Consider the following 25,337-nt stretch of genomic DNA (forward strand, 5'->3'; position numbering starts at 1 on the left):
TTCAGCCCAGGGCGTGATCCTGGAGTCCTGGGATCGAGTCCAGCATCCAGTCTCCCTGCATGGAGCCTGCTTCTCCCTCTGCCTATGTCTCTGCCTCTCTCTCTCTCTCTGTGTTTCTCATGAATAAATAAAATCTTAGAGAGAGAGAGAGAGGTTCTTTCTTCTTTTCCCTCTATCCCTCCTGCTTCTGCTCTCTCTCTAAAATAAATAGGGATGCATGGGTGGCTCAGTTGGTTAAGCACCTGCCTTCAGCTCAGGTCATGATCTCAGGGTCCTGGGATTGAGCCCTATGTTGGGCTCCCTGCTCGGCAGGGAGCCTGCTTCTCCCTCACCCTCTGGCCCTCCCCCTGCTTGTGCTCTCTTTCTCTTTTTCTCTTAAATAAGGAAATAAATAAAATGTTTAAAAATTAATAAATTTTTAAAAATAAATAAATCCTATCAAGATCCAAAGGAAGGCTGCCAATGAGAGAAAAGCAACCCCCCAAAAATCCTGAATTGGCTGCAAATTTGTAATCTAATCCCCAAATAACAGCTGGAATCTGTTGTCCTTTAGGGTCAGAGATGAGGATTTTTCAGTTCAGTTTTACTGAGTATTGTATGTGTATCAAAAACATAGTATTTGTTAATGCTTCTACAATTTGTAAAATGCCAAATAACTTACATGTTTCACATCGCTTAACCCAGCTTTCCTTTCCTACCAGAGTTTCACCCAGAGTCTGAAGAGGAGAATATCATTGAAAAATATATTTTATTCCTGTGGTGTGACCTATGAAATAGTATCTAATATACCAAAGGTAAAAAATATTTTTTTCTTAAAAATATTTCTTAAAAATATTCTTTCTTAAAATATCAAAATAGTATTAGAGAATGTGTTCATTTCTTAGAACTTCTAAATCGTTTTCTCACCACAATTTGGATAAAAATATTGTTCATGTAAAAGTATTGTAATTGCAAAAACAAAAACAAAGTATAGTAATTGCTTTCTCATCCCTTCAGGCAACAGAGGAGATTGAGGACCGGGAAACCCTGGCTCTCATGGCAGCAAGGAGCGAAAATGAAGGCACTTCAGACGGAGAGACCTACATAGAGAAATACACGCGTGGTGTGCTGCAGGTGGAGAACATTCTGAGTCTTGAACGGCTCCGGCAGGCAAGTGACAGCAGTATCTGGAGGGCCAGAGCACCAGCCTTCCTCCCAAAGGGACCAAGATGAATTCATGTACCAAATGCCTTCCCTGTGCATCCATCAGAGGAGGATAACCTGAGTAACATTCTTCCTAGACAGAGTGGTTACTGTGACAAAATAGTAGCAAAAATGAAAATAATGCCTACATTCTGTTGAATACCTTCTACTTTCGCTCTCTGTGCCCAAGTAATTTAGATGTGTTCTTTCCTTTAATCTTCTAGATTGCCCTATGAAGGAGATGAACACTGTTAGAATCCCCTTTTGTAAATGAGAAAATTATGGCCAGCGGAGGTGCACTGCCCTGCCCATGGCTACACAGCTAAGAGGTGGTACCAAGTAGGGTGTAAACCAGGAAGGCTCGACCCTAGAGCCCCCATGATAGCCATGTGCTGTTAGTGTTTCCTTAATTTTGGGGGGTCTGGGTTACCTTCTGCAGCAATAGTAGGACATTCAGGTGAAACTAACCCACAAGGTAGTGGAACTCCGAGACACGAACTGTCAACAGTAGAAGCAGCAGCTGAAGTTTGTGGAAAATGCATTTTTAGCAACAAGAGGACTAAGATTGGCATCTGTCAGAAAAATCTTCCTTTAGTGGAAGTCCCTTTAGTGGAAGAAACGCCTATGCGAATAAAACACAAACAGCATCAAAGTTGATGATAGTTTTGCAAAGGATATATATAGTTAGGGGTGTTTCTACTACATTTTCTCTGTCTACCCCTGTAAAAATTCCACAACATAAATGTCTTTAATTCAGCACTTTTCCTGGTCTTGTAGAAAGTGTTTTTGGTAGATGACGGCAAAAGAGGTAAGTGGGTACAATAAGATTCTAGCTTTTGTGAATATGGGGGGAGTGTGGGATTGAAATGTGTATTCCTGTATGTTCTAACCTTCCACAATAAACATATTATTTGTCATCAGAGGGGGGAAAAATAAATGCTCTTTTGACATTTACAGGCAGTCACGGTCAAAGAAGCACTGTCCACCAAAGCCCGGCACCTGCGGAGGAGTCTCAGCACGCCAAATGTTCATAATGTAAGCACACCCTGCCGAGGGTCTGTTGCTTCTGTGACATGTCTCAGGGCTTGGGGTGTGGCATGTGAGGGCCCTGGGGCCAGGGTTCACTGGTGTTCACTGGTGTGGGCATCCCGTATTGCCAAGCCTCTCCCCTCTCCTAAGGAGGCACACGCGAGAGCGTGCTTATGGTCACATGCCTGAGTTTTTAGTGGAATCTTCCAGATTTCTCTTCAGAAAGTTACGTCCTTGGAAGAAGTTTCTTGAGACACAAATTGAATGTAGTTGGTTTAAGGGTGGTCAAGTCAGCTAAAAATCCTGGCTATCATTTTCTTAAAGGGCGGAGGTGGGATGCCTGGGTGGCTCAGCAGTTAAGTGTCTGCCTTTGGCTCAGGGTGTGATCCTGGAGTACCGGGATCGAGTCCCACACCGGGCTCCCTGCATGGAGCCTACTTCTCCCTCTGCCTATGTCTCTGCCTCTCTCTGTGTGTCTCTTGTGAATAAATAAATAAAATCCTTTAAAAAAAAAAAGAGAGGAGGAATTCCATAATTTTTAGAGATTCACAGAGAAGTATTTATGGATAAAATTTTTTCAAAAAACAAAATCAGAATAAAAATTTTTAAAGGATAATAAAAACTAGAGCAGAATTATAATAAATTCAAAGAAGGAAATAATAAAGATTAGAACAGAGGTGTATGAAATAGAAAACCAATGATAGAATCAACAAAGCTGAGAAGCAGGCTTTTTGAAAAGACTGGTCAAATGGACTGACTTAACATTAATTGCAGAAGGAAAGAAAATATTGGGATAATATAATTCCAATATTGGCAATAAAAAGAGAGGACAGAGATTTAGACAGCATAAAAGCAAACCTGAAGGTTGTATCAGTAAATGTAAAAGCTTCAACAAAATAGAATTTTCCTACAAAAACCAAATCATATAAGAAAGAGAAAGCCTGAATGCAACTATCACCATAAATAAAGCCTAAACTCAAGGAAAAAGACTGTTCAGTGATGGGAACACACAGTATCAAAGAAAAATTGGCACATCTCCTTAAACAGATCTATAAATTCCCAAAATGATTTCTCATAGAATTTCATAAGCTGACCCCAGAAGCGCTATGGAAGAGAGTGTTGCAGGTGCACACAACTTTCTCTACAGCCCAGAGATTCCAGGCCTTAATATGTGCTCTAAAGCTTCTCATAGAAATGTGAGATGGGGGGGGGGGGGATCCCTGGGTGGCGCAGCGGTTTGGCGCCTGCCTTTGGCCCAGGGCGCGGTCCTGGAGACCCGGGATCGAGTCCTACGTTGGGCTCCCAGTGCATGGAGCCTGCTTCTCCCTCTGCCTGTGTCTCTGCCTCTCTCTCTCTCTCTCTGTATGACTATTATGAATGAATGAATGAAAGAAAGAAAGAAAGAAAGAAAGAAAGAAAGAAAGAAAGAAAGAAAGAAAGAAAAATGTGACATGGGGGTGCCTGGCTGGCTGACTCAGTCAGTAGAGCATGTGACCTTCGGTCTCAGGGTCATGAGTTCAAGGCCCATGTTGAATCTAGAGATTACTTAAAATAAATAAACTTAGGGGCACCTCTGTGGTTGTGGTTGAGCTTCTGCCTTCGGCTCAGGTCATGATCTCAGGGTCCTGGGATCCAGCCCCACATCAGGCTCCCTGCTCAGCGAGGAGCCTACTTCTCCCTCTCCCTTTGCCACTACCCCCACTTGTGCTCTCTGGCTCTATCTCTCTGTCAAATAAATCTTTAAAAAAATAATAAATGTAGAAAAGAAAGAAACATAGAATCTATTTAAAACTACTGAAATGGTATATATGTCAATAATTGTGGGATACAGCTAGAGTGATACTTAGGGACAGTAACAATAATTTATTTCATCAGAGTGTGTAATAGAGAAAAAGTAGCAGTGGCCTAGATATCTACCTAGAATAGAACAAGTAAATTATGAGACTTATGAAAAAGACCATGCATGTATGGTAAGATACCACTTATTTTAATTATAAAAAGATGCAAAATATATGTTACGTGTGCCTATATATTTATATATAATATGTGCATATATTTTTATATATAAATCAATTTTTATGTATATAAGTAACTGTACAAAGCCTGTATGGGAATAATCAACCCCAGATTTAGTACAGTTGTTACTCATGAGGATTGCAGAAAGGAGGTTGAGAAGGTCATACAGGCTTCAACTGTAAAACTGGCATTACATTTCCATATTTCTATGTAATTTAAGTACATCAACCACATTGATAAAACCATGGATCTCTTACAGGTCTCCTCCAGTCGACCAGACCTTTCTGGCTTTGATGAAGATGATAAGGTGTGTACCTGTAGCATGGGCATGGCTAGGTTACTAGCAGAATCAAAGTCTGAAAAGTTAGGGTATCTTGGTCTTTTTAAAATCTCAGGACTTCCATCTTAATCTGATGTGGATCTTTGTCTCCACGTGTCCATTTCCAAGTACAAAGACTTAATGTGGTATTGCTTTGTACTTAGTGTCAGTGTTGTACCTTAGCATATTTTCCATACCCAGATAGTCCTACACAGAGTTGAATATCTGTGTGTTTATGGGTCTACCTCAATGATTTAAGAAAGTATTATATCTACCATTGCAAAATCAAAATTATTGCAACTAGGTACGTTAGGGATTTAAAATTAAGGATGTTGTGCAACATGACCTTGCTCAGCAAATATTTCTTGGAGCATATATTATATTTAATGTATTATGCTGGGGACTGAGTGATTCAGAGTAGAGTCACCAACTGTATCCAGAAGTCTAAAATCTAGTCTTTAGATAAGGCAGGCAACTCCAGAGAAATATGAAGAAGATGAAATAAACTTATGATACACAAATGGAGTTTTCCTTCTTTACTATACCAGTATCGTATGGCAGTTTGATACTTTTAAATCTTGGGCATATGTAGAGTGACCATACCCTCTGGTTTGCCTGGGCAGTCCTAGCATGTGCCTGCTACCAAAGCGAAATTATTAATGAATCTATTCACTCCAAGAAGTGTTTTCATTGTGGTCTCTAAATTATCCGGCCACCCTAGATACACACCAAATTTATCAATGTCACTCCCTTTGTGGGGGAAGGGAGGAAAATGGATGGGACCTCTGGGCTTCAGAAAGGGATTTCACTCCACTTGTAATGAGTTTATTAAACCTTGAACAAATAGAATATTAACTCTTGACCTATATCTTGAGTAGGACACTATTTGGCATATTATTCAGCCATTCATACTTTTCTATGTTTGAAATATTCTATTAATAAAAACAAAGAAGAGTACATACTGCCATTAAAAAACGGGAAAAGACTGAAATCTGGGCTTCATTTCTCATTTTAACAGGACTTAATTACAGCTAACCCATATCTTTACCTTGTAGGGTTGGCTAGAGAACCAATTAGACATGTCTGACTACAGCTCCAGCTACCAAGATATAGCCTGTTATGGAACTTTACCCAGGGATTCACCTCGAAGGAGTAAAGAAAGTAGTGGTGAGATTTTTTTTTTTTCTCTGTGTTCTTTGTTTATAACTTCTTAGGAAAAGCATGAGGGGCAAATTCTTTTACGGGTTGGATTTAATAACATAGGAACCTGAAATTTTAATAGACTGGATGATTCTAAACTACCTTCTTGAAGAGAATGTATCATGTTCACTTCTGTGATTTCCTTTTGCTTTAGATCCGGTATATCATCCAGATAATAATAATAATAGGCTTTTTGTGTAGCACTTCAGAATTTTCAAGTCGGTTTTCCCACATCATTTCCTGAATTTGAAGTCCCTTTTGAGACGCAAATCTTATCATATTATGATCAGACTTCATTCTTTACCAAAAGGATATATACCTGTGTAATGCTTTTGTACTCAAAAGATTTTTTAGGAGAATTTTTTTATTCCTAAAAGGGTTTCAAAAATGATACCAGAAATGAATTTGATCACTGACAGCATTATTACCTAACTATATAATCTCCCAGTGCCCTGAAAGGAACGGCATTCTCTGAAAACATAAATCAGTTCTGTCACCTTATACACCTTATACACTACCTACTAAGTGTACCAGTGAATTGGGAAGAAAACACAGAGGAGGGACAGAGGTCCCTAGAAGTAAGAAATGAGTAAAAGCAGGAAAGCAGAATTGTTCTTCCTTAGTCATTGTACCAGTGAATTGGGAAGAAAACACAGAGGAGGGACAGAGGTCCCTAGAAGTAAGAAATGAGTAAAAGCAGGAAAGCAGAATTGTTCTTCCTTAGTCATATGGAGCAGGGTGACTTGAAGAAAAATGAGGCTTGTAAGAAAATTTATACAGTATCCATTCATTGAATATTTAATGAGCCTCTTCTTGCTATAAGCAGTGAAAGATACAAAAAGATCTAGATCCTAAAATTGAACTATGGAATGACAAAGTGCCCAAGTGCCTAAAAGGGTAATAGACTCTGGGAATTCAGAGCAACATGAAATCAGCATGAGTTGAAATCAGTCTAGTAGGCAGCGCTTAAGGGGGATCTTGAGAAGAAAGTAGATAATTCAGTGTCTGCTTTCTTCGATGCTGCCCAGGCCTTTGCTGACTTCTTGTGACTGATAAATATGTCTCCACCGTTGCCCCAAGTCTGTTTTAATCCTTAGCCAGATCTTAGCCCATTGATTTCTTTGCCATTGCGGATATTCCCGTGGCAAGATGGTTACCAGGCTTCCTGTGCACCTGTCAATCCATGCCTGTTTGTCTCTCCAGGTTGTACATCAGAGAACCCCCACGCCTTAACAGTCAGTCCTTTTAAAGCATTCTCTCCCCAGCCACCAAAGTTTTTCAAACCCTTAATGCCTGTAAAAGAAGAACATAAGAAAAGGATAGCTCTGGAAGCGAGGCCACTCCTAAGCCAAGAGGTAAGTGCTGCTCGTCTTGTACTGTGTAGAACAGAGCAGAATCGTGCTGCCTGTGGCACGGTGACAGCGCACCTTAACAAATTGAATGCTGCCCGTAGATGTGTGTGGGTCATGCAGGTTCCTGGTGGGATTTCTTGCGTGGTGGTCTTGCTGTTATTTTCTGTTCGTTTATGGCTTTTCAGAGTTTTGTTTGTGTTTTTTTTTAATCTTCCCAGTGAGAAAGAGACGTTCCCCAGGTGTTTTGAAAATATGACAGGCTTTATTTATTTATGTATTTATTTGTTTTACATGGCTAAAACCAACTATGCTATCTGCCATAGAGCGTGTGTAGTCTCGTCAGACTCCATCAGTGGTTTAACCGCAGCCTGCCAAATTACACTACTCACACAGGATAGAAGTGTTTGCCTTGCTTTTCTAACTGTCACGTACTTAACTGTGTATTTCGGCTGTCGGCGTCTTCTGTATGTGATGCATCTGTGTGTCTTAACCTTTGCAGAGCATGCCTTCACCTCAGGCACATAACCTTGGCTGCATTGTGCCCTCAGGAAGCAATGGCAACAGCATGCCAGTAGAGCACAATAGCAAACGTGAGAAGAAGATTGTAAGTTCTGGAACCGTTTCTGTCATCTTGCCTGGTGGTGGGGTTAAGGCCTCTTTCACAGACAATCATCCAAATCCTTTAGAAGACATTAAGATACTGGGCCTTTACTTTAAAAAATAAAAAATGTAATCACCAGTAATGAGATATTGCATGACTATGGCCGTGACCTGTGATTTTTTTCTAAGTGTTCATTCTGTTTTATCTTTTTGCTCGGTAGCAACTTGCTTAGGGAAAGGGGAGAAGACACTCTTACTGGTTCTAGTCTTTAAAAAGTGTAACAAAGAGATCACTCTAACTGATTCAGCATCTTTCTAATGTGCCTATGCATATTGCCCAGATTCTGAAGTTAATCTACCTAGAGGAGTTGCACTTACTTGGAGTGAGTAATCATGCACTTAGCTGTGGGTGTGTTTGAAAGCTCCTTCCGCACTGCCTGATGGCCTGGCCAAGCTTATTCCTTAGCTTGTAGCCCCGCTACGAGCCTGTGGTGCCCCCACCATGTGCCTAGCATCTCAGGTAGCCTGTTCCTTCTTTGCTGGCAAAATAAGTCCTGCCTCTCCTTCTGTCTGTTTTGCTTTTGAGATGGCCACAGGTAGGTGGAAACTCTGCCTGTTGAAACGTCATTTCCCAGCACTTGGTTTTCAAATTACAGATTTGAAAATAGTTTCTTTAATATGCTGAATACCAGGCACTTTGGATCATAAATGATAGCTCAGTTAAATGAAAGCAAAACTAAACAAAAACAAAAACAAAAAAACACTATTTTCTGGCCCAGAAACAGATTTCTCATTTTGTGTCTCAGCTTTCACCTTCCTGTGGCTTTGTAGGCTTTGAAACAGTGAAGCAGCCCTGAGCGAGACAGAGCTGCTGGATGTTGGTATCTGTGCGTGGTCTGATCTGTGGGCAACGCGTGGGAGGCTTCCTCTCCCGGCCGCACCGTGGCACACCCAGCCCATAGACCGGTTGGTGTGAGGTCCTCTAGCAGTTCTAAAATGCACTCCTCCTGCATACTGTGTGAACCTAGCAGGAGCTTAACCCGGCTGTGCAGTAGGCCACCCAGCTGTGTGCATGAAGTGCTAGCACATCTTCAGAAATGCCCCTCCCATCCTGCCTGTCCCCTGAGGACAAAAGAAAAGGCACCCTTTCCCCCTCGCCTCTGTCCCTTTCCCCAGCATCTCTGTTTTCCTGGCTCCTCCATCCCAAGCCCCAAGATAGTTCCTGCTGGAGAAGAGGGTGAACGTCAGCAGCTGCCTCTACGTCTCTGAATCCTAATGAATGGCTCCATCACTTACTTGACTTCTCCATGCTTATTAATTAGCAAGGTTGCAGCGTGGGCTCAGAAGGCCAAGGGGCTAGTTTGTTACCCCTTCAAACTCACTGGCTGATTGGATCTGTGTTGGTTGATGTGGAACCTACCACCCTGATGCATGGGTATTAAATTTAAACCTCTAGTAACAGTATCATTTGGGGGGGGGGGCGTGGTTGGCTCAGTCAGATGGGCATCTGCCTTCGGCTCAGGTCACGATCCCAGGGTCCTGCTTAGTGGTGAGCCTGCTTCTCCCACCCCCCCCTCCCCATTCATTCTCCTATCTCTTTTTTTCTCCCTCAAATAAATAAAATATTTTTTTAAAAAAGCAGAATACATTTTGGTAGAACATACTACCAAGAGACTGCTAGATGACCTTTCTGGGTCTGCCCAGTAGATGGCTTCACTGTTGACATAGTTTGCCTCATTATTTTCTTTACTTTCCTTGTAATATTTTTAAGTAAAACCTATCTCAGAACTTTTTAGCTAGCAGAGGGTAGGTTGGAACCAGCTTCTCGTAACTCAGCAACTTTCAGCAGCAGGTAGGCTCTATGTGATCAAACACACCTTGAAGGCCACTGAGCAGCATTTGACGGTACAATCTTGCCTGAATCTTGAGAGATCTACCTCGACTCTCCTTAGAAATCTAGCTCAAGGGATGCCTGGGTGCGGTTGAGCATCTGCCTTTGGCTCAGGGTGTGATCCTGGGGTCCCGGGATCGAGTCCCGCATCAGGCTTCCTGCAGGGAACCTGCTTCTCCCTCTGCCTATGTCTCTGCCTCTCTCTCTGTGTCTCTCATGAATAAGTAAATAAAATCTTTAAGAAAAAAAATAATAAATCTGGCTCAAGACAACAATATCTTTTAAAAAAGAGAAAGGGGTACATGGCTGGCTGTGTGGGCTGGCTCGATCCCAGGACCCCAGGATCAAGGGGCACACAGATGGTCGTGTGACTCTTGATCTCAGGGTCATGAGTTCCAGCCCCAGTTGGGTGTAGAAAGTGCTTAAGTAAATAAAACTTAATGTTTTTTTCAATAAGAGAAAGAAGTCTGGGACACCTGGGTGGCTCAGCAATTGAGCGTCTGCCTTTGGCTCAGGGCTGATCCCGGAGTCCAGAGGTCAAGTCCTGCATCGGGCTCCCTGCATGGAGCCTGCTTCTCCCTCTGCCTGTATCTCTGCTTCTCTGTGTGTCTCTCATGAATAAATAAAATCTTTAAAAAAAAGAGAGAGAGAAATCTGTCTCAGTATTCTTCATCTTTGAACCTATTTAACTGATTTATTTCAGATAGCATTTTCAGGATGTTTTGGTAGATTGTAAGGATATCACTTGCTTGATCTGAGGTTCTGATTGTCTTTGGGAAGCTTTCATTTTATTTCTCCTCTTACAAATGGACATACTGTTTTATCCCTTTGTTCCCCCATTCACTCTCCTTCCTTTTTCCATTCTTGAAGAATCAGAGTGTGAATCAGTGGTTTGGTCTGATCCAGGGAGGTTGAAGTAATTTTTTATGATTTCACATAAAATATATAGCTAACCTTAATTTTTAAAGCAGGGCTTATTGTTTTATCAGTTTGGGAAGATACATAAATGTGCCTCATGTCTTGTTTGAGTAAGATAAAGTCAACAATATGCCTTTGGAGTCCGTCTTTTTTTTTAAGTCAAGAAGCAGAGAGAAGAGTAGAAAGTAAATCACTTCTCCCTCTTCTTGGGTCTTGCATAGACAGCATATGATTTATTTCTCCTTTTTTTTAAAGATAGATTTATTTATTTATTTATTTATTTATTTATTTATTTATTTATTTATTTATTTATTTATTCATGATAGACACAGAGATTGAGAGAGAGGTAGAGACACAGGAGGAGGGAGAAGCAGGCTCCATGCCGGGAGTCCGACGTGGGACTTGATCCTGGGACTCCAGGATCGTGCCCTGGGCCAAAGGCAGGCGCTAAACCGCTGAGCCACCCAGGGATCCCGATTTCTCCATTTTTAAAAAGATTTTTTAATTTATTTATTTGAGAGAGAGAGCAAGCAAGAGCACGAGGTGGGGTGCAGAGGGAGAGGGAGGATCAGACTCCCCGAAGCGCAGGGAGCCCAATGTGCGGCTCGATCCCAGGACCCCAGGATCATGACCTGAACTGAAGGCAGACACTTAACTGACTGAGCCACCCCGACTCCCTGGTTTATTTCTCCATTTTACAGAAAAAGAAACAAGGGACTTGATGAGTGGCTCACCCAAGGTCTCACAGTTGGTGAGAGCATGAGAACAAAGGCCCCATCCCTCAGCAGAATTGGGCTGGCCCCAGTGACTTCAGGTGCTCCCCCAAAGAGTGCAGTTTCTTTTTTTTTTATTTTTTTATTTTTTTATTTTTTTTTTAAGGAGTGCAGTTTCAATTGCCCTGCTGCTGTTGTTTCCAAAAAGCTGCCGGCCTCTTAGCACCATGGACAGAAGTACTGGGGCCCTAGGCAGATACAGTCCTTCCGAAAAGAAACTGTCTCCCTCCTGGACAGCACAGACCCCATTCCAGGGGAAGTGAAATGACTTTAATCAAGTGAAACTCCTTGTAAGGAGTCACTGCTTTTATGGGGGTTTGATCCCTTCTTAAAATCAAGCTGTTTTGTCTATACGTAAATATCAGTTGCATAAACTGAATTGCAAAAATCAAATCATGAAGACTGTAGCTATAGAGAGACTTGAGAACTTGACTCCATGCTTCACTTTTAGGTAGGGTTTTAGTCCTTCTTGTCCCTAAGACATTGTAGGAAGGTGCTAACCTTCGTCTCCTTTAAGACAAAATGATAAATATTTCTGGAGTAGGAAGTCTATCTAACCAGATTCCCTTAAGGTACAATTTAAGCCAATTAAGTCCTCTTTGTCCCTTGAAGGCAACAACTTGATAAACTTTCAGTCTGCTTACATGTTGGGAAATGTTTCATCTCGGTTTTCATGTTTCTGGAAGTACTTGTCCCTAGTCCTCTAGCCTCTTTCTTTGAGTCATTCCCTCCAACAGTCCTATCCTAAGTGCACAGCTATGTACTGATCCCTAATTGAACTTAATCTCTTGGGGTTTTTTTTCAGTGCTTCAGTTTTACTAAGCTCATTCTGATGCTTTAGGAATAATGTTTTTATCTTCACAAATTTGATAAATGTGTACCTGTTTCTACACAGTAAGCTCATGATTGAATATTTCATTCAGCAAAGTTATATTTTAGGATGACAGGTCTTTCCTCAGGCTTTAGAAGAAATAACTGCAGGCATAAAAAGGAGCTTCAGATTACTAATTCTTATATTCAGATTTAGTTTTCCTTGCAACAACTAACTTTTCAGTAATTAATTGTATCAAAGACTCCTGGGCTTGGGAAATTATATTTCTTTGCCAGCTTAAAACAGAAGGAAACATAAGGCGAGGCACCTGGCTGGCTCAGTCGGGAGAGCATGCGACTCTGACTCTAGATCACAAGGTTGTGAGTTTGAGCCCCATGTTGAACATGGAGCATACTTTAAAAGGAATAGAAGGAAATACAAGGATACAAACACTAGAAATTCAATTTTGAGTCTAAACACATCAAGTAGAGAATCTAGAAAATACAGGCAAAAACTACTGATTCTATCTGTCCAATCTTTGCTCCTTTCCAACTATTCCCTCAACCCCCTTTTTTTGACAGTGGTAGTTAATGTAGAATGTAGCTAAAAGTAAGATGGCAAGATTAGAGTTGCTAAAAATTTTGTTTTGCTAACTTCCAGAATTTTTATCACTGATACTTGATATTCATCTTTGATTAATAGCCATGGAATTAAGACAACTGATGCTTTTACGTAATGTATATTCAACTTACTTCAAAATACTGAAGAGTATTAAGGTATTGATTTAGGTAGGTAGCATCTTATGCAAAAGAAATTACTATAAAATTCAGTAGATGAAATTTATGTTCATTTGTCAACTGCCATCTGCCATGTCCTTTGAGTTTGCTTTTCTTCCCCTTTCCCGTCCTCTCTCTCCGTCTCTCCTCAATCTCTTCAAATGATACTTGAATGAGTAGGGTTAGTGCATTGGTTCCAGGTCTTTACAGTCTGTCTGTTTTTGTACCAAATAAAATTTCCATCCACCAGAGCACGGTCCAAGATTGTGCTAAGAGCCAGGGCTTAAAGTCATAACTGCATGAAGACAGGGACTGTGCCTGTTTTTGCTCAACACTGGTATTCCCAGGTCTTAGGACAATGGCTGGCATATAGTGGATGCCTGATGAATACTCACTGAACGTCATGTTTTAAGAGAAAAAGAATATTTGCAGTGTCATCAGCTGCTTATGAGGCTACTTAAGATGACTAGGTAGTAATCTTTTTTTTTTCTTTTTAAGTATGCTCAACATCCTAAGTGGGGTTCAGACTCTCGACCCCAAGATCAAAAGCCACATGCTCTACTGACTGAGCCAGCAGGCACCATTTATCATTTACTTTTATTTGAACATAAAACATCCATATATTTTATATTGTTTTCCACCAAATACAAAAGAATCATTGATTCAGAGACAGGCTGGGGAGCCGAGAATACCCACTTCTGTATATTTATCAGTGTTTACAAACAATTCTAAAGCTATTTGATGAAGGAGATTTTCAGTGAAATCTTAGTACCTTTCTCACCTGGCCAAATTCTCCATCCATGCTTCTCCAAACCCCTAGAAAGTGTTCATTGTAAGGCTATTAGTATGTTACAGCCTTACAGTGTTTAATATAACACTGGGAACGAGTTTGAAATGGTGTTCTTTGCCACTGTGGAGGTCCTGATTTTACTGCCCTCTCTCCCCATAAAATAGCTCTGAAACCTTTAAAGCACTCGCTTACCTGCATGTGGCTTCCCAAAGTGAGAATTGTAAGGACAGGTGAAGCAACAGCTTTTCTCTGCCTCCAGCTGCCCCTTCCTCATTCAATTACAAAAGGGGAAAACATCACAACTGAAAGCTAATCAGTAATTAAAATTAATTGAAAGTCTCCTGCACTTCAACCAGCAAAGGAAGCATTTCCAATTAGCCCTGAGTGAGCACAGAAGAGAGAAATCTCCGTATTAGGTGATAATGGGTTTATGCTCACAGACCTCTGAGAATAGTGTACTTGTATGCACCATAGGTGACAGCATCTAACCAAACTTCGGGGGGGGGGCGCAGAGAGAGGGGGGATGAGAGAGAGAGAGGAAGGAAGGAAGGAAGAGAGAGAGAGGAAAAAAAAGGAAGAAAGGAAGGCAGGCAGGCCCACTAAACATGTGACTGTGAATGTCTTTAATAGGACTATATTGAAACTTGGCTCAACAGTGAAGTCGCCATAAGGAGCTAATGAGTGACTTTTCCTTCCTTACTACAGGACTCTGAGGAGGAGGAAAATGATCTGGAAGCTCTTAACAGGAAGCTGATAAGTTCACAGCCTTACGTACCCGTGGAGTTCGCCGACTTCAGTGTTTACAATGCCAGCTTGGAGAATAGGGAGTGGTTTTCTTCTAAAGCGGATCTGGTGAACTCAAGGGTCTTGGAGAAAGAAGTGTCCCGTAGCCCTACCACCAGCAGTATCACCAGCGGCTACTTTTCCCACAGTGCATCCAATGCCACCCTGTCCGACATGGCAGTCCCTTCTAGTGACAGCTCTGACCAGCTAGCCACGCAGACCAAGGACACAGACCCCAGTGAGCATTGCGGACCGTCCCTTGTGCACGACTCCCGACCGTCCTCAAACAAAGAGTTGACTGAAGTCGAAAGAGGCTTGGTAAAAGATAAGATCGCTCTGGTGCCACTCAAGGAAAACAGTGCCTTAGCCAAAGGGAGCCCATCACCCCAAAGCATCCCTGAGAGAAACTCCAAAGTCCTCTGTAGGACCGGCTCCTGTTCAGAACAAGACGCCTGCTCCGGCAGAAATGGCCAACCAGCCAGAGAATTTTACCCCAGGGAAGTGACTGTGGAACATACCACAAACATCCTGGAGGACCATTCTTTCACAGAGTTTATGGGTGTATCCGACGGGAAAGATTTTGATGGTTTGACAGATTCTTCTACTGGGGAGCTTTCAAGTAGAAGGAACCTGCCAAGTAAAACGGACAAGAAGAGTATCTCAGATGGGCCTCGGGACCCTGCCCAGCTGCATTCCTTGGCAGAGAATGACCAGGTAATAAATTAATTCCAGAGGCTGTCCTCTATGTTCTGTACCATTGGTGAGCACGGCTGATTGTGTATACCAACCCCCAGAGGCATTTCACCGCATGACTTAGTGGGAGAGATTTCCTCAGATGCTGCTGACAGGCCAGGTGAGCCCCCTGGGCAGCGAGCTCACCTCACATCACTGCCCAGCCGGCTCTCTCTGGCTGTGCACCTGCTTGCACTGGGTCAGAGTAGAATTATAGAATATCTAGGGCCGGTGGTGTTTCCATCTTTTTTTTTTTTTCCCCAAGATTTTATTCATGAGAGAGGCAGAGCCATAGGCAGAGGGAGAAGCAGGCTCCCTGTGGGGAGCCCGATGCGGGACTCAATCCCAGGACCCCGGGGATCACGCCCTGAGCCAAAGGCAGACACTCAACCGCTGAGCCACCCAGGTGCCCTAACCACTGGTGGCGTTTCTAACTGGCTTATGGGTCGATGCTGAATAAGGATCATTCAACCTCACATTCATTCCCTGAGAAGTTTAAATACAGGTTCTCCCAAGGCATTCAGATAGCATCTGCTTTATGTCATCAAATCTGTAATTTCTCTAATTCTTAGATTAAACCATTATTTGATGCATCATTACCAAAAAACAAACAAACAAAACAAAAAGCTTCCAGTTAAATGCATCACACCAGTAATTGTCGGACACATCCCAATTTCAGACACATTAAAATGGGGTGTCAGGGGGGTCAGGGAGGAGGGAGGCATGCATCGTAGAATTGCTTTAAAAAAAAAAAAGTCATTTGGTGCCCAGAGCAGTTGAAGTTTGGGCTTTGGAAGGTACCATGTTGGTTTATTATAATGTTTCATTTCATTTTATTTTATTTTTTAAATATTTATTTATTTATTTAGTTAGTTAGTTATGAGAGACACACACAGAGAGAGAGAGAGGCAGGACACAGGCAGAGGGAGAAGCAGGCTCCATGCAAGGAGTCCGATATGGGACTTGATCCTGGGACTCCAGGATCATGCCCTGGGCCTAAGGCAGGTGCTAAACCACTGAGCCACACAGGGATCCCAATGTTTCATTTTATATTATAATTCAACAGCTTAATTTTTTAGTTTGATTCTTAAACTAAAAGAACAAAATGAGTATTTGCTAAGAGTACGAAGGAAGACAGGAAATTGTGTAAATAAGAGATGCTCTGCTGTCCGTTTAGAGTCCGTGTTCTGGTCCCACACCCCGATGGCAGCAGTGGGAGGGAGACAGGGTACCAGAACGCAGCAAAACCAGGCTCGGACAGAACTAGAAAGGTAATCTAGGAAGACGATCGATCAATGGATGGTGGTGCCATTCAGTCTCTGCTTTGTTGAGGAAATTATTCCAGTTTGGTGGCTTCCCCCACCCCACAAGCTTTACTCCCTTAAGATTTCAGGGTGTGGTCACTTACGCAGCTTACGCGTCAATAAACTGCAAAAACCCAAATGATGATTTCTTAGAATTAAAAAAAAAAAAAAAAGACCCCCACCCCCGAACATAAGACAAAGAATAAAGTCACTCCTTATTGTTCTTGCAAACAAAACATTCGTTTCAAAGTCTTCGGCATCCTCTACTACTCCAGGCAAAATCCGCACTGCTGGTCCGCTTCGGCCCGCAGGCCCCCCTCTGAGAAGTCCTTGGGGCTGACTCTACCCCTCAGACAGTGCCTCTCAAACCTAAATGTGCAGCAGACCCACTGAGCGGTATGGAGGATGCCTCTTTAAAATTCAAAACCCCAGGAGTCACCACCCTCGTCACCTGCCATTCTGCTTCAGTGTAGGGGGAGCAGGGGCCTCGGGGTTTCCCAGCGCCCTCTGCTGCAGTGACACGGTGTCTGAGGGCCACATGGGGGAGAGGCAACAGTCCCTCCTCTCTGTTCCATTGCTTGGATTATTTAGAACCAACGAACAGGAACCGCACCTTTTGTTTTCAGACACTCCAGAATAGTGTGTTCCTGCCAAAGATTCTGCTTTCAACGTGGAATTTAACAACAGTATTTGTGGTATCAGGGTAATGTGGGATTGTGATGAATCTTCTTTTTCTTTTTCTTTTTTTTAAAGATTTTATTTATTTATTCATGAGAGACACAGACACAGGCAGAGGGAGAAGCAGACTCCATGCAGGGAGCCTGATGTGGGACCCGATCCTGGTCTCCAGGATCATGCCCTGGGCTGAAGGCAGGCACTAAGCCTCTGAGCTACCTAGGGATCCCCAATCTTTTTCCTTTAAAAAAAAATTGTTTTAATATTTTTGTTCTAACACGATTTGGTTTTAGAAACTTGCAGTAACAAGTTTGTACTTTAACTTTGGGTCTTGCTGTTGTTACTCTTCCTAGAAGCCTCACCTCGGGGCTGGGTTTCTCCCTCGCACAGTGTAAATCCTAGAACTGGATTCTATAGTCCGTTGGATCCCATGGGTCCCTTCAGGAAGAGCCTCTCCGTGTGTGTGTGTGTGTGTGTGTGTGTGTGTGTGTGTGTGTGTGTGTCCGGAGTGAAGGAGGATCAGGACCTTGAACTCACCGGCCTCTGCTTGAACCCACTAGGGCAGCACGACCACTCGGTGAAAGGCAGCAAGCGCTTCTCGCAGGCCATGGCATCTTCGCTCCGGTTGCCTTGTGAAAGCACCAGCCCCATCTTTGCAACATGCTGCGGCCCAGCCGGGACCTCAGAGCAGCGTGGAGAAGCCATGTGCTCCGTGGGCCACCTCCTTTCTCCTCCCGAGCTGGGAGAGGCAGCACTTTGTCACTTGGGTAAATCGGCAGCCTCTGCTTTTTTTTTTCCAGAAAGCCAGAGAAAACCGAAAACCCTGGATTGAATTCAGTGGCAGTATTTTTGTTTGCACTTGACTACTACACACACCCACTGTGTAGAATCCTCCACAGATTCAAACAGACTTTATTCTTGTACAATTAATTTTAATCAGTTCTTACTGTAGAATCTGGAGTCAATGCTTTTTTTTTTTATAAATAATATATATGATGTATATGAAATGTATATCTATAGTATGTCTGTTCAGAGACAGACAAGACTGCACATGAAAATGCAGATAAAAGTGGTTTGTAGAAAATCATAAGGTACTGGACTTGGTTACAGAGCAATTTAGGTAATCTCTGATACGTGAGCAGATGAAAAAGATTCGATTGCCTAGGAGGTTGCAGATCCCTCTTTGCAGAAAAGGTTACAGAACGCTGTTCTTTACAACCAAAGAACTTAACATAAGACTGAACGTTTTTGCTGTCCACTCTTGTTATGTGTACATATGTGTCCTGACTGCAAGTTTGGTGCCATACTTCCTCCTGGCTACCAGGCCACGTGTAGCCGTTCTCTATCCTGTCTCATAAGCACACTGAAAAAAACTCACAGCTCTATTTCCTGGTCTTCCACCTGGCCCACCTCCTGCTGACGTGACATTGTATTGTAACTCGACAATGCCTGGGGCTCTAACTCCAGCTTTCCTTATCCCTTGGTTTGGCCTGGCCAGGCAGGTGGGACGCAGAGAGCAGTATTACTTACTGTAAGCAAACAGGAGGACGCGCCTGGAGTTGGGTTTGGGGAGGGGAGGGGGTGTTGGTTTTTTTTTTTGTTTTTTTTTTTTGTCTTTTTGTGGTTTTTCGTTTTGGATTGGTAGGTTTCATTGTGTGGTTTTGCTGTCGTTCTTTTACTTTAAATTCTGGAAAACGCTGGGGAGATGGGATGAGCTACAAAGTTCACAGGTGCCCGCTTCACCATGACCGCAGCAGATGATTTGAGTACAGAGGACACTGCTGTCCACATCTTCGTTTGCAAAGTCCTCCTGCTAATGGGGACGTCAAGGGATTATGTGTGTGGACATTTTTACGAAAGTACTTTATGCACCTATTCTGTAGATGCCTGTAAAGTTGGTGTGGATGTACAGCAATAAATACATTGTGGGAGAGAGAGAATGTGTACAGCCTGCTGTACCTTTTTCTTAAAGTTCTTAGCATCAGTAAAGGAGTAAGATTTTGGGAGACTTTAATGAAAAGCTGCTGTTCATGATTTTGTGTATAGTGAGCCGACTGTAGTGTTTTACTATTGTCTGTTTTAAAAAAAAAACTGTAATTTATATGCCCTTTCAACTTTATTGTATTTAATTGGTACAGATTATGTGTGTGTGTGTGCGCGCGCGCGTGTTAGAATACAGACTGTCTAATTCAGATTTTAAAACATCAGTTGTTTGTCTTTAATAACTCTGCCACTAGCTGCAGATCTAATCTCCCATGTTCATACGTACATGTGGGTCCTTGTAGCCTGAACCATAATTATCCAATATGAATAAGCCAATATTCATTGGGAGTTTACTGTGTTCTAGGCACCGTTCCCAACATTTGATATTTATCACAGCAGTGGGTGCCATGGGTGCTGCTGTTATTACGTGTTTGCTGCTGGAAAACCAAGAGAGAGAGGTGGGGGAACAGGAGGGTGGCAGGCTTGCGTCAGTCTCACCTCCGTGTCGTGTCCGGTGAGAACAGGCCTCTGAAGGAAGGACGGAAGGCCTTCAGAGTGCAGAAGGGCTGGCCCAGATCTCGCACTTTCCAAACCAATCAGTGCGACATCCACAGCAGACAGGACAAGGTGTGTCTTCCATGTTCACAGAGCACGAGCGGTGTCCTGCCACCTGACACACAGTGGGAGAGCTTTATCTTAAAATGGTAGCACACAGCATTTTCAGAAAAATTGAAGTTGTTCATGGTAGCCAGCCTTTCTTAAAAAAAAAAAAAAAACAACATATATATATATATATATATATATATATATATAACATTTTTTTTTATTTGAGGGAAAGGTAATATGCCTACACACAAATAAGGGGGAGGGGCAGAGGCAGAGAGGGAAGCAGACTCCAGCTGAGCAGGGAGCCCTATGCAGGGCTCAATCCCAGGACCCTGAGATCATGACCTGAGCTGAAGGCAGATGCCTAACCACCTGAGCAACCCCGGTGCCCCTGTAGTAGCCTTCCTGAAGACGTCAAGAATTAGACCCACGTAGCCTACTCTGGACAGAAGAGTATCTTACGTAGACTTCCAGGCAAAAGTAGAGAGCAGGGAAAATCCGAAGTTATTTGAATTCCATAGCATAGGACTGAGGGAGGAAAACAGCCATTTAATATTTAAATAAATGATGGGTACAAATAGAATCAGGACAAACTGAGCAAATCATCATTCCTTGCACTAGCATGAGATCAGTGGTAGTTGGTCATCGACTTTGTCAGCATGACCCAGGGAGAGGAAACTGGTGTTAGCATATCGGATAGTCACATACAGGCATGTGTTTAACAGCTTATTGCCAAAGTACAGTATTACTAGTGGCCTCACATTTGTTTACGGTTATTTGGACACACATTTTATCATAACAAAAATTTAGCCTTGTGTTTCTAGGGCACCAACTTACAGGATTTCATAAAAATACCTTTAGAGTTAAGTAAGAGGAAAATAATACTTTCACTTATCCTGCTCTCATCGATACTTATTTTGAAAATTGCAATATTGAAGTTTTTGAACAGTTTGGGGAAGAATAAAAAAGACAACTAATGACCTGATTACATTATTTCTAAAAAGTAAAGCTTTCGTGCTCGCTTCGGCAGCACATATACTAAAATTGGAACGATACAGAGAAGATTAGCATAAAAAGTAAAGCTTTCTGATCATGTCATTAAGGAGTCCTGGAAGAAGATGTAATTGAATAAGTGTTCTTGCTTTTCTGGAACAAAAAGAGCCTAAAACAGAAAAGGATGCTACCTGCTTGTCATCTGTTTCTAATCGCCTGAGATAAGGGGAAAGATAATTGTAGGTTCGAGAGCCACTTAACAGTCCTCCCCCCCCCCCCGCCCCCCACCAGATACAGTGAATTAACTTAAGTTGAAGAAAACATTAGTCTTTATCTTTCAGATGTTCTGGAACACACACTCACCTCTGTGCCTGCTTGGAAGAACAAGTGATTTTTTCCCCATCTGTGAGGCTCACTGGGTGCCCCTGTCATTGCACATGGTTCTTAGACGACTGCAGCTCCAGAAGATGCTTTGGGTGTCCTAGTACCCATTATGTGAGCCCAGTTGGCAGCAACCACCATCTTGGAGCTTACTGTAGGTTTTCTCTGAGCCAGATTGTGCCCAAGAAAGGTACTCTTGAATCCTTATGGGACCTTACACACAGCTACTAGAACAATGAATGTTCTATAAAGAAAAAGCTAAGTTTTCAAATTGGAGTCTCTGGAAGAAAATCAGCTTGAAGAGGGAAAACAAAACGATCCAGTTTGGTTTTAGAGCAGTAGAAAAACCAATTCAACCCTTTCACAATACCTAAAACACCCATAACTACTTAGGTTTTAAAACTGGAACACATGGGTGTTTTTTAACAACCTCAGACCATTATTTTGGGCCTTCAGTCTCCTCAATAGCTGCCTGACCAAACCACATACAGATGTCCTTACATTTCTTGGTTATAGTTTGTCTTTGCTGAGTCTAGCATGGGCTTTTGGGGATGGCACAGGAGAATCGATGTATTTTTTACTAAAAATCCAAGCCAGAAGCTACCCCTTCATGTAATTGATTAGTTACCTTGTACTAATCAAGGTACAGGATAATCTGGTCAACCACAAAGAAGCCAAGCTACTTGAAAATACCAGAGTTAAAATACTAGCCAGGGCAATTGCCAGGAAAGGAGCATTTCACCAAGAATGAGGCTGTAAGATCTAGCCTCAGTATCACTTGCATTCAAGACTGTCTTTTTTTTTTTTTTTTTTTTTTAAGATTTTATTTACTTAGTCATGAGAGACATAGAGATGCAGAGGCATAGGCAGAGGGAGAAGCAGGCTCCTTGCAGGGAGCCCGATGCGGGACTCGATTGCAGCATCCTGGAATCACACCCTCAGCCAAAGGCAGATGCTCAACCACTGAGCCACCCAGGCATCCCTCACTCAAGACCACATATCTTCATGATGATAATGCCAATTTCCCACATTTTCCCCCTTCTCCTTTTATATGTAGAGGCATATATTTGTGAGAGAGCTATAGTAGTAGTTATCTGTTGCTGCAAAATGAAGTACCCTTAAACTCAGCAGCTTAAAACAACCATAACCATCTCATGCCATTTCTGTGGATCCAGAATTCAGGAGTGGGCAGTTCTTGGTAGTTCTGGCTGCAATTGCTCAGAAGTGGTGGTCAAGACATAGAGCTGCAGTCACCTGAAAGCTTGGTTGGGACTGAAGGACCCACTTTGAAGGTGACCTACACAGCCAGCAAGCTGGCGCTTCCTCACCATGGAGACCCCTTCGTGCTGCTTGAGTGTTCTCATAACATGGTGGCTTCCTGGTCAGTGGTCCTGAAGGGCAAACAGGAGCCTCCTTGCCTTTTATGACCTAGGCTCAGAAGTCACACTCTGTCCCTTCCATCATTCTTTTTTTTTTTTTTTTTTAATTTATGTATGATAGAGAGAGAGAGGCAGAGACACAGGCAGAGGGAGAAGCAGGCTCCATGCACCGGGAGCCCGACGTGGGATTCGATCCCGGGTCTCCAGGATTGCGCCCTGGGCCAAAGGCAGGCGCCAAACCGCTGCGCCACCCAGGGATCCCCCCTTCCATCATTCTACTCATTAAAGTGAGGCACTAGAACAGCCCCACTGGGAGAAGGAAATTATGGCTCTTCCCTTTGAAAAGAGGAATGTCTAAGAATTTGTAGACCTATTTGTACGCTTCCACAACTAGTTAGGGGTTTACATAGCTGAGGTCTGCAGCCAAAGCAAACCTAACCAGAACTTAAGAATGTGGGAATTAACTCTTATTTTCATATAAGCAGGAAGGTCAAAAGGAAAGCCAGTTTCATGAAATAAAAAGATACCGAGAAAAAAGTGAAAATTCGAGGATTATTTGAATGTGTGAGTTATAGCCAATAATCGAACTGCACCAATATTCCTGGCAGAGCGAAACACGTGGTCAGAAACTAGTAATTACGTTTCTTTTTTTTTTTAATTTTTATTTATTTATGATAGTCACACAGAGAGAGAGAGGCAGAGACACAGGCAGAGGGAGAAGCATGCACCAGGAGCCTGATGTGGGATTCGATCCCGGGTCTCCAGGATCGGGCCCTGGGCCAAAGGCAGGCGCCAAACCGCTGCACCACCCAGGGATCCCAGTAATTACGTTTCTATTGATAGTTATGTTTTCACAATTGATTCTTTTCAGATCTGCTCATTAGCGGCCCAAACACATGAATATATTCGATGGCTTTCCTCAAAATAGGAAATGAATCCTAGGAAATTCAAGCACATCTTATTAAGGCCGGTACTGGTAATGATTAGCTTTAGAAATAAGGCTGCCAACAAAAGAGTTGATAGATAAATAAATAAAATTTAAAAAAGGGGGGGGGGCAGCCCTGGTGGCGCAGCGGTTTAGCGCTGCATGTAGTCTGGGGTATGATCCTGGAGACCCAGGATCGAGTCCCACATCGGGCTCCCTGCATGGAGCCTGATTCTCCCTCTGCCTGTTCTTCTGCCCCCCCCCCTCTCTGTGTCTCTCTGAATAAATAAATAAAATTAAAAAAAAAAAGAAAGTTTATCTCCTTGAAGAGATATCTTTAAAAAAAAAAGTTGATAGGATTTTTTTTCTGAAGATGCTGACAATGGTAGGATTATTTCATTAAAATGTGATACACATCCAAATGTTTGGATATAAGCAAGAGGGGTTCAAAGCTCTTAAAGCTTATGAAATGAAGCTTTAAGATTTATTTAGTTATTTTGGAGAGAGTGAGCACAAGCAGGAGGGGCAGAGGGAGAGCGAGAGGGAGGCTCGGCCGACGGCGCCGAGCGCAGAGCACAGCCCGGGGCTCTATGTCCCCGCCCTGAGGTCACGACCCGAGCTGAAACCAAGGGTCGGGCGCCTAATCGGCTGCGCCACCCGGCGTCCCGGGACCTGAAACGCTAAACCCAAAACAGGGCAACTGGAAAATGAAATGTAAAGCGCAGGGACGTGGGGGGCGGAGCTACCGTGGAGAAGGAGGAGGCCCGTAGGCTCGCATCAGCCCTCAAACAGCTGGCTGGGCCCGGTCGTGCTGAATTCCCGGGAGCCCACCTGGGGACCCACAGCACCGACTGCAACTGGAGGGAGAGCAGGGCCGCGTCTCGGAAGGTAGGAGGCGGGGAGACGTGGATGGAGGGTGCTGGGGGGGGGGGGCGCGGGGCACAGGGCATGGCTCCAGGAGAGCGCTTCCCCAGCGCCGCTGACTGCGAAGGCAGTTTCGGGGGGCTCTGCGCCCGGCGGGCCCGGGGCCTGGAGCTCAGCTCGGGGCGGGCTGGCCCGGAGCCCCGGGGGAGCCGCAGGCAGAGGCGGACGGCACGACCTGAGGATCGCGGGAGACGCCCCGGGGGACACTGCTCTTCTGGGAGCACACCTGGGGAGCCGCACTGCCTCTAGGGGTGAAGGAGCGGCAGGTGCCCCCCCCCCGGCCTAGGCACAGGGACACCTGGCTGCTGACTCCTGTCCTTTGCTCCCCAGCCCGTGCTCCTGCGCCCCCGCGAGACCGCCCTGCTGGGTGGGCCCCGCGTTAATCCCGGTGAGGCGACGCCCTCCCGCGGAAGCGCCCCACGGGGCCCCGCCACCCCAGGTCCCGAGAGCGGGGTGGTGAAGCTCAGCCAGCCTGGCTGGGGTGGAGCCCCGAGGCCCCGCGCTGCTCCGGAGACGCAAGCAGCCCCACACAGTGTGAAACCTGGTCTGAAAAAGCCCCTCGGATGCACGAGAAGTTCTTCCTCCTCTGGGAGGGCTTCCCTGAGCGCAGCGAGCAGGAACTCCCCAACGCGGGGACCAAAGAGCTGGCTGGTGCGCTCCGCCCCCTCTCCCCCTCCCCCCACCCCCACCCCCACCCCCACCCCCACCCCACCACCGAACCAGCGACTTCAGGATAGAGCACGCACGCACGCACGGGAGCTGCTGACGCCAGGCCCCACGCCCTGCTGCTGCCGTCGTCCCCGACGTGTGCCTGAGAACCACCCCCCTCCCCGGGAAGACCAGGACGAGCACCCATCGCACCACATCTACGGACCAGAAGGTTCTGCAAAGCCTCAGCTCAAGTGGCGACAACATCAGACCTCTCAGCAGACCGGAGCACACCGAGCACACCGAGTTACGCCGCGCCTCACTCTGGCTAAGGTCCAAAGGCTCCT

General features: G+C 44.1%; 1 protein-coding gene and 1 pseudogene across 6 annotated transcripts in view; both read left to right on the plus strand.

Annotated features, from left to right (window-relative positions):
• KIF13A (kinesin family member 13A) overlaps positions 1 to 19,353 on the plus strand; it is a 212,482-nt gene extending 193,129 nt beyond the window's left edge. For 3 of the 6 annotated variants that reach the window (XM_055322476.1, XM_055322475.1, XM_055322479.1), the window contains 9 exons: positions 702 to 794; positions 997 to 1,153; positions 2,144 to 2,217; positions 4,487 to 4,534; positions 5,602 to 5,713; positions 6,950 to 7,101; positions 7,598 to 7,702; positions 14,363 to 15,154; positions 17,712 to 19,353. In XM_055322476.1, the coding sequence (XP_055178451.1) occupies positions 702 to 794; positions 997 to 1,153; positions 2,144 to 2,217; positions 4,487 to 4,534; positions 5,602 to 5,713; positions 6,950 to 7,101; positions 7,598 to 7,702; positions 14,363 to 15,154; positions 17,712 to 17,732 (1,554 nt within the window). In that variant the 3' untranslated portion in view covers positions 17,733 to 19,353. Of the gene's footprint in view, positions 1 to 701; positions 795 to 996; positions 1,154 to 2,143; positions 2,218 to 4,486; positions 4,535 to 5,601; positions 5,714 to 6,949; positions 7,102 to 7,597; positions 7,703 to 14,362; positions 15,167 to 17,711 lie in introns of those variants that run through there. The other 3 variants (XM_055322480.1, XM_055322477.1, XM_055322478.1) reach the window with 2 other exon arrangements.
• Positions 19,354 to 20,754: 1,401 nt separating this feature from the next.
• On the plus strand, positions 20,755 to 20,811 carry LOC129508454 (U6 spliceosomal RNA; annotated as a pseudogene).
• Positions 20,812 to 25,337: the final 4,526 nt, after the last annotated feature.

The sequence above is a fragment of the Nyctereutes procyonoides genome, unplaced genomic scaffold, assembly GCF_905146905.1.
Source record: "Nyctereutes procyonoides isolate TBG_1078 unplaced genomic scaffold, NYPRO_anot_genome, whole genome shotgun sequence".
Classification (NCBI taxonomy): Eukaryota; Metazoa; Chordata; class Mammalia; order Carnivora; family Canidae; genus Nyctereutes; species Nyctereutes procyonoides.